Source organism: Nymphaea colorata, chromosome 12 (genome assembly GCF_008831285.2).
Source record: "Nymphaea colorata isolate Beijing-Zhang1983 chromosome 12, ASM883128v2, whole genome shotgun sequence".
In the NCBI taxonomy this organism is placed as follows: domain Eukaryota; kingdom Viridiplantae; phylum Streptophyta; class Magnoliopsida; order Nymphaeales; family Nymphaeaceae; genus Nymphaea; species Nymphaea colorata.
Genome location: NC_045149.1, coordinates 9,263,518 through 9,278,938, shown reverse-complemented (window position 1 = coordinate 9,278,938; position 15,421 = coordinate 9,263,518). Strand labels below are relative to the sequence as shown.

General features: G+C 36.8%; 1 protein-coding gene across 2 annotated transcripts; it reads left to right on the top strand.

Annotated features, from left to right (window-relative positions):
• The first annotated feature begins 646 nt into the window (after positions 1-646).
• LOC116265750 (phosphoglucan phosphatase DSP4, amyloplastic) lies at positions 647-14,218 on the top strand. 2 transcript variants are annotated; one of them, XM_031646609.2, is made up of 15 exons: positions 647-926; positions 1,047-1,110; positions 1,215-1,256; positions 3,185-3,235; positions 4,642-4,735; positions 4,809-4,885; positions 4,968-5,044; positions 5,150-5,230; positions 6,421-6,553; positions 9,584-9,643; positions 10,271-10,327; positions 11,155-11,250; positions 12,273-12,332; positions 13,673-13,780; positions 13,871-14,218. In XM_031646609.2, exons 1-15 carry the CDS (start codon positions 898-900, stop codon positions 14,087-14,089), a joined length of 1,248 nt encoding a protein of 415 aa, XP_031502469.1. In that variant the 5' UTR covers positions 647-897; the 3' UTR covers positions 14,090-14,218. The 2 variants fall into 2 exon arrangements, with proteins under 2 accessions (XP_031502469.1, XP_049936789.1); XM_050080832.1 differs by having other exon boundaries at positions 1,044-1,110.
• Positions 14,219-15,421: the final 1,203 nt, after the last annotated feature.

Genomic DNA, 15,421 nt, shown 5'->3' with positions numbered 1-15,421 from the left:
CATTGTCCACTCAAGGGCAGGCGAGTGACCCCGAATTGTCAAGCAATTTTTCATTTTATATTAGGCGGTCAGTCTAAGATCATCAACCTCCTATATTATAAAAAGGGAATTACATATATGCAAGTTGGTAACAGGACATCGGTCCTGAAGTATCAAAAGCAAATCTATCCTGAAAGCAAATCTATCTTAACAAAACAAAAGGTTGAATAGAAACTTAGGCTCTATGCCAGGTAATGGGTCTCCCACACTCACACTCAGGTTAGTTACTAGAGCAATAAGCCGTTAACTCCCAAATGACCAACTTAGGATACAATACATTAATTCTCACTTGATGCTCAAGCAGCCAACTTTTTAAGAAACTAGTGGTTGAGAGAATCCTTCGCCAACGTTTCTTCTCAGCCCGCCCATCAATTACTCCCTGACCAGCACTTTGACATCCATCCGCAGTAGTTTTTGAGAGAAATCTCTTACGAACGGTTTGTCGGTTTTTCTTCATCCCACCTCAGACCACCCCAGGATATTTTCTATAGATGCTAAAAACTTTCCCTGATTCTTTTATTGGAAAAAAAACATAACTCTTTTCCATAATATCTCATGGGTTTTTCCTGACAACATTTTGTCGACAGCGACCGACCAAGGTGGCTGGAGATGCCTCAGATACTTGCACGCGAAAACAATATCAGGAACATGAAAAGTAACGGAGACCCACCAAAGAAGATGCCTCCTACTTCTAAGATATTCTCACCTCCCTTCTCTCCCTCCCCATACTAGATTGCTTTTTGTGAATGATTCGTTTATGTTCCCAATGAAAAAAGTACACTGCTTTCTGCCGTGAAAACGGTTCTCTACTTTTCGGGTTGCTCCTCCTTCGTCATCATCATAATCTGATCTACGAAAATGAATTGCCTGCAATCCGTTGGCCACAGGTTCTCTCTCCTTTTACTTGTTTCTGCCGATTGCCTGGGAACTTTAGGGAGTGTTAGTGGTGTTATTGTTAGTTTCAGTTGCTTTTTCCCACTAATTATTCTGAATGGTTTCCATAGCAGATTCTCTGCGTTGCCTTGGCCGAAAAGAGTGGACGCCCACCACAGAAGGACCGCGGTCTTTAATGTATTTATTATTATTGCCAACCACCTCCTGTTTCCTGTTTTTCTTCCTTCTTCCTTCGAAATTGAGGCCTTCTGTCTAAATTTACTCTGTCTTTTTTACATTAGGGGTTCGTGGGAACTGGTTCCCTCAGGGTGGCAGCCATGAAAGTAAAAAAACAAACCTACCTTCCTCTTCTTTCCTTTTCCTTCTCTTTTCTGGTTTCTTTTTCTCGCTTGCTTTTCTTCTGCTTTTTCCAATTTTGGTTGTATAAATGCATGCAAAGATGAACTTCGTCTCCTCTTCTGTTTCCCTTTCCTTGGAAGCGCCAGAAGTTAGCTCCTTGGAAGGCTAAGAAGTAAGAAACCGGAACATATGAATTCTTTTGCTGTGTTTCGATAAGAAAGAACAGAAACTCATAAAAAGGCAAACGTCAAAAACAATCGTTAAGATGATTATTTCCGTCTCTCGTTGCAAGGGTATCCTGCTCCAGTGGACCATGACTGATCTATGAACGTGTGGACTTTGACAAGGCTCTTAGGTGCGACTTGTCATATTGGTAGCAAATTAAATCTTCTTGTGGTGGTGGGAAAGTTTGGCTTATTGCAGTTTCTACCTTTTTCGTCTGTCCTGCGAGGGTGTGACATGAAATAATTGCTTTATTTCTTCTCTAATTGCTGAGTGCTTGAACGAGAAAACTGTATACATTTGAACTAGTAAGGATCATATTCTAGCCTTCTAGGTTGCATATTAAATATTTTTTTGGCGGAAGAAAAATTAAATCCATGCTCACCAAAATATGGAACACAGACACACACGCTCTCTCTCAGAAAAAGGAAAACCTATTCAATGGCTGCAAGTGAAATGTTGAAGATGGGAAAGGCATATGGAGAACAATCCAGAAGGAAATATAGAAAAGATAGAAGGAAGAAGTAAAAAGGAGGGAATTAAGATGAAACTAAAGATATAAACTGACAGAAAATAAGGACAGGTTTGAAGAATAAGGTGTCAATTATCCTGTTTTGACCAGGTGAAAGTTTAGCCAATTAGCCTTCCCTGGAAATGTGCCATCCGATGGATAATATAATAAGATAAACCTAAATGCAGATCATTAAGAAATTGTCATGCTTACTGAATCTGATCCTGTCGATGTGTTCAACATAATCATGGTAGCCATTGTCTACTAAATTGAGTGTGTGTGTGTGCGCTTGTATTTTTTTTTTCAGTTTTGTTTTTTTAATTTTGTTGTAAAGAATGGGTTTTTTGGGGTTGAGATTTTGCATATTGTAGGCAATGGGCATTGACCTTTGACCCCCCAAAAACCTAAGTACATGCTGGGAAAACCTATTCAAGGACTGTCCCCTACTAAATTAATTAAACCAAGCACGCTGATCACATTTGAATGTCGAGTCTCTCCCAGCATTGAAAGAAAAGAAAAGAAAAGAAAAGAAGAGGGTGTGTGTCACCCATAAATCTGCATGGAAGACACAAACACACAGATACACAGACGCACATAAAAAACTCCTAACTTGGCACTAGTATTTTTCATGTGCAGTTACGTAAATTTTCATGCCAATAACTGAGGCCGTTAAATGCATATTGTGGGAGCACTTGATAGTTGATAGTAAGAATTACTCTTTTCTGACCCATTGGTGCTTTATACTTGGCATACAAACTTAATCTAACTTGTGGAGACCTGCTAAGCAAATTTTCCAGTATGGTTAACTTGTGGCAGGTTGCCTATATGTTTCACTATGGCCAAAATGTCCAAACTGCAATATTAGGTCGTAAAGAAACAAAGGGAAGGATAAAGAAGAAGTACTAAAAGACCATCATAAATGTGTGCTGCTTAATGCAATGAGTTTTTATCATATCTTACCTCATTTGTTTTGCAAAGTAACTATTCACATTTTATCTCCCTTGATTTGTAGTCTTAGTGATATGCAGAATTGGGGTTTTCTTTTCTCAATTTGTTGATGACAATCTTTCATGTTTTGACTGTTTTATCTTTGTTGTTGATAGATGTGTGTCTATTTCCTCTGTTTCTCCTGTGTGCAACCTAAGCTGAAAATTGTCAATTGCCTCTCTACTTCTACAGACATCTTCCAACTCAAGGAGCTCTTTGTATGAGGATGAGACAGAGGAACAGGTACATGGATATATATGTATCATGAGTCATGACTGAAAGCTGCTAGACATTTACCGATAACATTATCAGTTTCCATACTTGTATGTTGTAGGACTCCATCGACCTCCTAGGACCCTTTGATAGTGCCGATTTTTCTTGTTCTCCACAAAGAACTGAAAGTATCTCTGTGGAAAATAGTGAAGCACATTTGTGGCATGTATTCTTCATTTTCATCCTTATTGCTATTTCTTGCAGGTTCTTCATTTTATGTTCCCTTCTCTTTTTTTTTTTACTTTTTAACTCTTTATTACTCACCGTAGGTCTTGGATGTTGTGTCATATCAGAAGTATGTGGTTCATGTATCCCAAGTTCATTTCCATGTTATAATTCAATCCTGGAGTAAAAAAGCCTTGGATATAATTCCTTGTTGCAAAGGGTCAAAAACCACCAGTTTGTTGCTGCTTCCATTGCAGATCCTGATTAACCACATCCTTCATTGACAACATCCTTGTTGCAATCTCCTTCAGGCATCATAATGCTTACTTTAGATGCAGTTGCCCTATTCGCATTAGCCAAAATCTTCATTTTAGCAGATAACTAGTGCCCCATTTAGGTACTTGTTTTTTGTAGTCAACCATTATCTTGGGTTCTCTTGCCAGTTGAAAAGGCGTATCATGTATCTCCATTCTTGTTGAGGGACAAACTTATATCAGTATTACAGCTTAAATCGCAATATCCAATTTTATCTTTGGAATCATTAGATGAGATCAGCATCATTTAACAACCCAGAAGATACTCTGCAATCCAGCTGCAGATAAATCAGTGTGGAAAATCATAGCTTCAAACACATGCTTCAAATTACATGGTTTTGTTCTGTTAAATAATCTAAAATCAGATTCTCATGGAAGCATTAGGACCAAACATGACTATGAACAAACATAAGGTATATCATCCAGCCAGCTGCCTATATCTTCCTTCCTGTGTCTGAAAGACGACTTTGATGTTGTTTTCAAACATGATATATATATATATATATATATATATATATATATATATATATATATTTCAGAAGACGTATAGGAAGAAAACTTTAGGATTAGCTCCTAGGGTTAGTTTAAGAGAAAGAAGATGAAGAAAAAGAGAACGTAAAAATGACAGAATAAATGGGGGACTAACCTCTTTGTGCATCAAAAAATTCAGTTCTCTAAAGGTACATGTAGCATGAATGGGACAAGGGTCCTGAAGAAACCAAAAAAGAGAATGACAACTGTCCACTGTTGTGTAACAAGAAAGAAAGAGAAATATGTGGCTGTTTACACTTTACAGTGCATGCTCTACGACTGTTGCTTTGCTCTAGGTGGCAGACAAGCCCTTCTATGCTGATCATTTTTTTTTATGTTGCCGAATCAATGATCTGATTGTTCAAGGCAAGTTCCCTAGACGCAAAGATGACTGATCTAAGTGATCGAGAAGAGAAATCTGAGATATACAGTAGCAACATGACACAAGCTATGGGAGCAGGTATGCCCATCTTAAAATATAACTATGATGCCCCATATAGACAGTTCTCTAACCATTTTTTCTATGAAAAAAGTATTAACTTATAGGCACGAGCTTGGAATGAACTACAACTTTATTCGTCCAGACTTGATTGTGGGATCATGTTTGCAGGTGAGATTTTTCCCCTATTGGTGGCATAACAGGATACGATAATTCCACCTGATTTCTCATATTTATACTTTTTTATATGTAGACTCCTGCAGATGTTGACAAACTACGAAGTGTTGGAGTGAAGACAATCTTTTGTCTCCAACAAAATCCTGACCTTGAGTATCCACTTGGCTCTAAATAACAATATGTCTTTGTTGAAGTTGTTGATTATATTTAGATGATGTTCTTCTGTCATACCGTAGGTTCCTTTACAAGTGACATTAGATATTTTCGAGTTGATATCAATGCCATACAGCAATACTCAAAGGAACTCAATGGTATTCACCATTATCGTGCAGAAATACGGTGAGTTTTGGCATGCTAAACTTGCAGTCTTTGTCTCTTGCTCCATAGCATGAACAAGAAGATAGTTTCATGTAGAACTATCGCATAGGTCTATGGAATATATATACAAAACATTTTGAGTTACCATTAGGTTTTTTTTTTATCTTTGAAATTTGGGACTGGATCTACTAGCAATGTTGGATTTTACAGTTTATAAGTTGTTCTTGTTAGATACAAGAGTTTACAACCCAAAGTTGAAATGCGACTATTAAAGTACTAGCTGAGCCAAGCTGCCCAGCTGAAGTTTAACTTTATCTCTTTTATAGGTAAGTGTTTAAACAGTTCAACCTCAAACCTTTCAAACAACATCAGCCAAGATCGATACCAAGTATGACCTGAGCTGAGAATGAGCAACTTGTTGAAGCTCAAGTAAAGCTTGAGCCTATTGGACTCAAGCTTGAGCTGGACTTGTCTATTCATGCATTCCCCTCCTTGTATCCTCTATTTACATTCAATATGTAAAAGGAACATTATTAAAGTCCTGTTTACTTTGTTTGCGAAATTTCTCCCAATATGCTATGATAAACATGTACACAGCCAAATATAAAGAGGATTTTTTTGTGGAATGATGGTTTGTCATTTTTTTTGCTTGTTCTGTTTGGTAAAGGTAAACAATGAAAAACAGGCCCACTTAATGTTTCTACGAATGGGATGTGGACATCTTAAGGAATTTCAGACCTTGCAATTTTTGGGACACCTGTTAGCACCAAATGTATAATAATTGTATCAAATGTTAAAAATCCTATTTTTGTTTGCATTGGAGAAATTAATTTATCTATGCCGCTATTTCAAAGTTTAAACCTTTCTACTTATTGTCCAAATATTTGTACTAAAGCTTGCGAGATTTGTTTTGGCTGAATATTCTAGCTTGCTGCATCTAATGCACCTTAATATTTGCTTGCCAATATCATTTTAATATTTTTTGTTTCTTTCTCTTTATTTTCACATCTAGAGATCAACCTATGTTTGCATACTTGTATATGTGAAGTTGGTAGTTGTTGAGAAGGCTTTATAGTTATTTTTCAAAGCAGTGTAAATTTAATAGTACATAGTACGTTTGTTTCATCATAAACTAATGATGAGGATTTTATCTGCACAGTATTTCCATGTACATCTAAATGCAAGTGTCATTTTAATGTTTTATGCAATAGTGATTTCGATGCATTTGATCTACGCATGCGGCTTCCAGCTGTGGTCAGTAAATTGTCCAAAATCGTAGATATTAATGGTGGAGTGACTTATATTCATTGCACAGCTGGTCTTGGAAGAGCCCCTGCAGTTGCGGTACGTACATGACTTCATATGATTGTGTAGCTTAAACAAAGAAACGTTCTTCATGATTTCCTGAAATTTTACTTTTCACTAGAAAAATATAAACTTCTCTTACATTTAGAGCTGCTGATCAATATTCATGAACAGATGTTCTTTTATTTCCTGGCCCTAATTTTGATACAATTGTTTATACAATTTCACCCCTTTTCCTTTCTAGCCTCAAAAGCATTGTTCGGGATTGGAAAAATATATACTTATGTGCTCTAACTTAATTGAATGTGCTCTAATTTAATTAATAGACTGACTAGAAATGTTTGTCACATTATGTGATTTTCAATACCTTTAACTAGGACATTTAACTTTTTGCTTTTTCTTTATGAATGTCCCTCTTGCATGTGAGATGCCTTTGTTGAAGGTTTTCTTAAGACTAAGGCATAAAATTTATTGAAACTAGTTGTCTGGTCTGTAGGGGAAAATGCCTTCCTTCCTATGTAACACGGCCGTCCGGTACCGGTAGGACACCAGTACCGGTACGGGCCTGGGTAGGACCGTATCCGTCCAAAATTGGACACGGTCAACATTGACCGGGTCCAATTTTGTCCATTTCTTTTAAACGTTTAACTGATTTTAACATTAAAAAATATTTTGACCTTAAAAGAAAAAGGTAAAACGAAACCGAAACCTTTGACTCCTTACCTCTCGTCTCTCTCCGGCAACATTTACCTCTCCGGCAACGAAGCAGCGGCGATGGTAGCGGCGAAGACAGGAGGTGACTGAAGTTTTTTACATTTTTTGTTTTCATTTAAATCGGCCCCTGCCTTCGCCGCCGGCAACGACCGGCGATGGGTTTTGTGTGCTGTTCGCCTGAAAGTGAAAACCCATCACCCCTCCCTCTGGCTCGCCCTTTCTCTACAGTTTCAAATCTCTCTCTCTGTGTTTCAAATCTGTGAATACGAACTAAGATGTTGAATCGTAGGCCTCGACGTCCCTAAATCTTTGATGACCAACCACCAATCCGAGAGGGTTTCAAATCCCTTTCAAATATAATAGATGCCTCCTTTTCATTCTTCGATCTTGACTGTCTTAGAATATGAGGCCTTTTCATTCTTCACTGTCGTACAATATTGTTGAATGTGGATTGCATTTGCCAGCAGGGTATTGTTGAATGTCGATTCTGGATTGCATTTGCTGGCAGGGCATCGAATGAGTGCTGCACTCATGCCGATGTTTGTTTTCGACCATGATTTATGTGTTTTGGACCATGATTTATGTGTTTTCGACCATGATTTATGTGTTTTGGACCATGATTTATGTTTGTGTGTTATTCTGTTTGCATTTTTTTTGATATATATGTGTGAAATGTGAATATGTTATTATGTTTGAAATTTTTTGATATATATATATATATATATATGTCCGTGTGTGTACGGCCGTACCCTCATACCCAAGTTTTTTGAAAATGGTCCGTACCCGTACCCGCATCTGTACCCGTACCCATGTGACATAGCTTCCTTCTCTAAGAATTATATGTAAATGTGCCTTTGGTTCAAAAGCTTGATCTAAAATTCTTAAATATTGCTTCATATTTACTTCAAGGCAATGTTGTAAAAAGCGTATCGTAAAATATCGTAACGTATCGTACCCGTATCATTTTTTTTAAATAAATAAAAAAATAGGAAACAAATTCGAAAAATTCATAAAAAATCAGTAAAAATCAAGAGTAATATGTTCTTCATAAAAAACATGTTTTACAGAATGATAGATTTATTATTGCTATAAAGTTACGGTTCATCATTCGTAAACATCAAAATTCATAACAATATCAATCTAGAATGCACAACAAGTCAACAATTACATAACGTATATCATAATTTCATAACCATAGATTCATAAGTCATAAGGTCCATAAGTTTATAAGATACCACATCAAAAAGCAAGTTTGAAATGTTAATATTACATCACAAGATGATAATGAAATTGTGAAAATGTTCAATGCCAATACATATAAAATGAAAGCACTCTCTATAACAACCCGACCCACTCCTGGGCTCGGGCCCCTGGTTCGGCGGATCCCAACCCGCCCCCTAGCAGTTTCGGTTCCAACCCCAAAAAGGCTAGGAACTAGGACGATCATCTCATTAATGACCCCCCCTATAAGCCTTTGAAGATCTCTCACAATCTTCAATACGAGACTAAACTTTTGGGGCGTTACACTCTCGACTCTCATTCATAATCTTCATCTTCATGATTTAAAAAAAAACCCTTTCCTCCCAACGGGAATAAACTACCCACACACAAATTCATGGTTTAATCGATGATTTCATGGTGGAAATCAATGATTTTCCTCCAAGGCGGCACAATTTCTAGGTTAGAAATGAAGAAGAGGCGGGTTTTTGTGAATAAAACTTGAAAAATGGGGGTTCAGGCCCCCCTTTTTTGAAATCAGCCCGTATCGTATGCCCGTATCGTATGTATCATACGATACAAGTACGATACACTCCTATTTACCATACAGAGGGTGTATCGTATCGTATTTTCTAAACGATACGATACGTATCGTACAATACATACAACACTGCTTCAAGGTGCAAGATTATTTTGCACGGTGTTGTTAGAGATTACATGCCATGAGTGTTGTAAGTGTCAGCAGTTGTGGTTTCTTTCTTTGTGGATTCAAGTGCATTTGCCGGGATTAGGGAGAAAAAGCAGAAAACGCCCTTGATCATCTAGACTTATCTAGTAATAATGTGCAAAAATGCTTGCCAAGAAAGCCAAAGTGTGCTAGATGCAATCTTGTTTTCCTATAAACTACACTTTTAGTTTAGCAGCTATATGTGGATACCTCATGTTTGACTTTTGCCACACTACATTTATATTAGGGGAAAACAATCATTTAGTAAAATAAAGCATTTGTGCTTATGACTGGTTGGTAGTTCTTTCTCTTGTTAAGGATTAGAATCCATTGAGGGATATGCAAAATAATGCTTTTCAGGTACTTTTCCTTTTTATTGCATATTCATTCAGCACTATTGTCTTTGTCAGCTCACGTACATGTACTGGGTTCTAGGCTACCAACTGGATGATGCTCACAAATTACTTCAGGTAACTAGAAGCAGTTTGTTGCTGTCTTTCAAATGTTCAGGTTCCCCTGCCAGTTTTCAAATAGCCTCTTATTCATTTTCATTATTTGTTTGTGCTTTCCTTTTCTTTTTTTGGGTCTTTTGGGAAAGAAGGTTTGGGGGGGGGGGGGGTTGGGGAAGCGGATTGCTTCATTGGCTTCCTTGCTAAATGTAAGAAAATTGTACATTAGGTGTAGGTGGTGGTACTTTGTTTTAGGTTGTGAAAAGACAAATGTTTTCTGAAGGGTTTGAGATCTATGTGTACAAGGTAATTGTGATACCTTTAGAACGGTAAGTTTTTCAAGGAAATAAGAGAAGCATGTCATACTGCTAGATCTGCAGAATATGCCTCTCTGAATCAAGGTTTGAATGTAATCTGTGGCAAAATTCTGAGATTTTCAATGTTTAAAGTCTTCTCAGAGAAATACTAATTTTTCACTTCTGCCCAGGTTTCATTAGTATTGAACTTATGAAAGTACTTCCTTCATTAAGAGCCACTTCTTTCATTAAGAGAATGCTTCCAGAAATTTGCTTCTCATCATTTGTTGTTTATTTTATGTGTTATGAAGTTTCCTCTTCTAACTTGTGTGTCTGTTCTATTTTCCAACAGAGTAAACGGCCATGCTTCCCCAAACTTGATGCCATAAGGAGTGCAACTGCTGATATTGTAAGTTCTCCTTGATGCACATTGAGCACTTTAATTTATTACATTTGAGTGCACATTCATGCTCAGCTTCATCTTTGCATATCATTATATCCACCTTTTGGATTGGCTGCTGATTTTTTTTTTCCTCAGTCCTACATTTAGGTATTTGGCACAATAAAAAGCTCAACCGGCAACCAGAAATATAATTAACAATAGAGAAGTTTCAGGCTTACAGTTTATATAAAAAAAAAACTGGCTGCTTGGGCATACTCTTGTCACCAGTTGGTTTGCTGTTAATGAGTTCGTTTTTCTTTGTGATTATTGGTTGACAGATTCAAGTCTTCCATTATTCCTGTGGAGTGTTGGGGACATAGTAGGCATGCTTTATTTTTTTTTTTTTTTTCTCCGGAGAGTGTGTGTGTGTTTTCTTTTTTGTTTTGTTTGTTCTGTTTTTTTTTTCTCCTTTTGGGGGGCTGGGTGGGTTATTTGTTTGGTTCATTCCATTCGAAACAAATGTAGTTCTCTTTTGTTTTTTGGTAACGTTTTCTCTTCCTTATAAGGCTCTTAGTAAGGAGCCCGGGAGCTACTCAGACCAACTACTTGGCAATTTGCAGAAAATATTGCTTAGAAGTGCACCTGAATTAGTGAATGGTCAATATTCCACCATATTCATAAAACTACTCTCCTATCTTCATCTCTGGATTTTAGCAATATATTGTGATTTGCAATCAAGACACAAGACATTTGATTGTTCTATTAGGGTGGATCCTGCTTCCTTGTTTGCCATGACATGGATAAGAGTCTCTAATATGCATATTAAAGATACTTTCATTTTGTTTCTTTCACAGCTCGTTGGTCAATGGAAGGCCAGAGTTACTTTCAAATGGGATGGTGATGATTGTTCTTCAGTCGACATTTCTGGACTAGATATTGGCTGGGGTCAGGTGAATGATTTGCCAGCAAATGCTTTGCATGGATAGCATACTGAGATTTCTCTGCAGAATGTCATTTAATTATTAGGCATTTCTTTGTTTGGATCTGAATTGCTTATTCATGTGAAGCATGCAGGTAATCTAAAAGTGCAGTTTTGTGACATGAAAAAAATTACTGAAAAATAGCTCAATTCCTGATTTGTTTACTTGATACACGATCTTGACTAAATAGTTAGTTCATCAATATGGTAGTGAATGACCACATATATTATGCATTTTGTGCATGATGGTGAAGTTGCATTCTATTATTCTGTCTATCTTTTGGTTTTTCAGAATCTAAGACTATTCCAAATTGTTTAATTTGATTATAGTTCACCCAGTCTGGCTAAAATCCCTGTGTGGGACCTAGGTAGTAGACCCTCAAAATAGGCCTTGGCATGGCCGATCCTGTTTTTAGACGGGGTCTGAGACTCTGAACCAATATTATTTATTTGAACAGAGTCGGTCAGTAGAAACATTCGATCAATTGGATGACTCAAATTGCATTGGGTTATTTTATTTCGAATTGAATTGACAAAAAAATGAAAAATATATTTGTTTAATGAAAGTGAAAAATGAAAAGAACAAAAAATGATTTGAAGAAAGAAATAATAGATGACCTGCTTTCAGTGGAGTGATAAGATGACATGGCTGCATTCCTAATTGTTGGTCTTCACTCTTTGGGGAGGACGTGAATAAATGCAAGAATGGTTGAAAATGAGCATGCTTACAACCAAAATTGTGTGTGTGCATGTGTATGAAGCCGTGAACATGCTTCAAGTTATTATGAGGCTTAACTTATTATTGGACGTTGATAGTTGCAAAGTTTAGTATCAGAAAGCTATATGATAACTTGATGTCTATACAATTTTGTATTATTTCTTTTTTCTTCTCAACTTTAATTTTTGGATGGAGGATTCCTTCAAAATTCAATGTCTGTATACATTTTTTTTGTATCTCCCTTTTTCTCCTTCTCAACTTTAGTTTTTGCACAGAGTATTCCTTTAAAATTTGATGAGGAGCAAGGGGCTTGGTTGCTTGAGAGAGAACTTCCAGTGAGTCCTCAGTGCTTTAATTTGTTCTTTGGCCATTCTCATTTCTGCTTTTAACACAATTATTTAGACTATTCTCTTGGTCCCATTTCTCTGCAGATTGCTTCTTTTGTCCTTAATTTTTATATTATGTGCATATTTTTCTTTCAGCGTGGTTGGTATTTTACTATTCAACCTTTAGCTATTGGATTAATGAAATATGATCTTGTTGAGATGGGCTAACCTTTTCAATGCCCAGAGGCAAGTGTGCTTATAGCTGTGGTACAAATATTTTGCGGGTATGTTATCATCTTCTGTAACAGAAAAGGAAAGGCATATACAAATGGTTTTGCATGTGTTTTGTGTAGATGAACATATTTGTAATTTACGGTAGAAACTAGTTAAATGGTCCTCGAAGGCCCTAGGACCTTACAACTAGTACTCCAGATACCCAGTGCCTAACAAACACACTTAGAGAAAATTTCAATTTGGTCAGTGTACAACATTGATACTACTGCATCTAGATTCTAGACACTGCCAGAACTAATTGCTGTATCACCTACAGGTAAAATTGACATTTCTAAGTGGCCTTTTACATATAACGTTTAGCTCTCATATGCATGAAAATTATTCTAACATCGTCATAGCATAAAATGTCTCAATATTCATCGTCATAGCATAAAAATGTCTCAATATTCATAAAAATTGAGCATGCTTTCATTGGAGCTCAATTTTAGCAAGAATATGAACATGTTGCATCGGATAGGACAACCTGATTTCGAATGATAATGTTGCGTTGTGTTACCCAATTCCATTTCCATAGTCTTAGAAAACGATCATGAGTTCCATTGTTTTTAGAGCTATCACTGGACTTGGATCCGAAGGTTATCTTTTTCCTCTTATAAAGGACATTTTCTCATTGCCAATATGCTATTAACAACATAAATGTCCCTCTGCTTGTTTTAGAAGATGATAACTGTATACTATTTGGTAATTTGATCTGTGATTCTGCGTCGATCCCAGAATGGTTGCCTGAACAATGAAGCACATTAATTCATTGAAAAATTACAAACTGGGAAGGTGGAAGGGACAATAGAAAGACTTAAAGTAAGCAGCGTGATCACAGGCGCTTACTGGATTTTGTTGATTATCTCCTATGCAGAACTATATAACTGGGGAAAGTGGTGTGAAATTTCAAGACCCACTGATTTGTCAACAACCCTAGTTTTTTCGTTATATACTTGATACTAATTCCTGTAGTTGGCATCATTGGCACCTTAAAAATTCCTGTGTTCCAAGTGAAAAAAAGGTCTGGTGTATAAGATTAAAAGATACAAATGGTTTGCGACAATGGTTTTCTACAGGAAGGGCGGTACGAATACAAATATATTGTGGATGGAGAATGGGTGTATAACAGTAATGAGCTGGTCACAAGTCCAAACATGGACGGACATGTCAACAATTACATTGAGGTAGTGTTATCGTCTTAAATGTCTGGATATTTCTTTGTCAATATAAGTGAATGACTCTCTCTCTCTCTGTCCCATCTACACACATGGCAGGTTTTCAACGAGGATGTAAACATCGAAGCCAGGCAAAGAAGGAAGAAATTCATGGACGGTGATGCTGAACTCACAACTGACGAGAGGAAGATGATAAGGCAATTCTTAGATTCCTATAAGGATGATGCGGACTTGGATGAGGAAGAAGCTGAAGTACGGGCATCAGCGACCTCCGATGCAATCGCCTCAGGGACAATAGGCGTCCCAGATAAGGCCTAGTACTTAGGTAAGTAATTGCTTATTAATGTGATGGATATTAATCATAATGATGATGGTAATAATAATAATAAGAAGAAGAATGATAGTATGAAAATATCCTGTTAGAATATGAGGACTCAATTTTTTGTAGCTTTGTTTCCAGCATATTCATAAAAATAATTCTGGGTTTTTTTTCGGCAAGGTCTTTTTAGGTACTTCAGGAAAATATTAAGGAAACCTGGTAACTCAGGAAGCTTCTAAAATATGTAAAAGTAATAGATAAAAATATGAAAATAAGAGTTATTTACTATTTTTCTTTATAAATATATTGGTAAAAGATTCAAAAGATTTTTTAAATTTTAATATAAAAAAATAATGGAACCATACATTTATGAAAAAATCCTCACTAAAGAGGGGAAAATGTAACAATATTATCACCAGAAATACTTTCTTGGCAATTTTTTGTAAATATTGCAAGTTATTTCCTTTCAAAATATATTATAGTTTTCCGGCGATAAAAACGCAACGTTTCAAATATCGTAACTATGGTGATGTATTGCATCTTAGTTTAAAACAAACAGTCCAGTCCACTGTGGTGGAGCCAGAAATTTTTGGTTAAGAGGAATTAATATTTTAAATTCTAAACTTTCGTGCCTCGTGGGCATCCATATTAAATAAATAAAAGGTAATGAGGTACTAATATGTAAATCAAGCAATTTGTGTGGGTAATTAATTCCTTATTAATATTCACCAGCCACGGCTTTTAGGACAGGCCTCCTACCTGTTATTAAAAAGAAATGAATACGGTACATCAAAATACACTGGGACGAACCAAAAATGGTAAGGTGAATTCCAAAATCCCTACACAATGCTTTAAGGCAACATCCCAAGCAGGAACATGAGAGGACAGAACAATTCTGTCTTCAAAATATTTGATCCAGTTCAAGTCATCTCTCAGACGCCTTCTGCCCTCCAAGCTTGGCTGGAAGGTCTTTTGCCACCGTCGTTGGGCCCTCTCTCCTCCCAGCTTGGTTGGAAGGTTTTTTGCCACTGACGTTGGTTGGCAACAGTTAGTATATTGCCTTTGGCTTTGAGTTCAGACACAAACGGCATAGAGAGAGAGAGAGATTACCTATAGGCTTGGTTTAAAAAAGCAGCTTATCGCCACCCTCTTTCAGCATGGGCGTGTCGATTTGCAGTCGGCTAAGAAAGTTTTGAGGGAAGGCTTAAGGGTGTAATCTGAAATAATGAACGCAGCTATCCATAAATTAAAACTACCATGAAGGTTGCTCAATATAACACTGTCAACCTTGCTATAGAGATGAGAGCCGCTCCAATTATCATTCCAAAATT

What these genes read in the sequence shown, in the direction of transcription:
- LOC116265750 (XM_050080832.1), top strand. Translation starts at nt 898, where the DNA reads ATGAATTGCCTGCAATCCGTTGGCCACAG. An exon ending in GAAGAGCCCCTGCAGTTGCG is followed by an intron (nt 6,554 to 9,583) that starts GTACGTACATGA and finishes TGTCTTTGTCAG; the next exon opens with CTCACGTACATGTACTGGGT. An exon ending in ATGCTCACAAATTACTTCAG is followed by an intron (nt 9,644 to 10,270) that starts GTAACTAGAAGC and finishes ATTTTCCAACAG; the next exon opens with AGTAAACGGCCATGCTTCCC.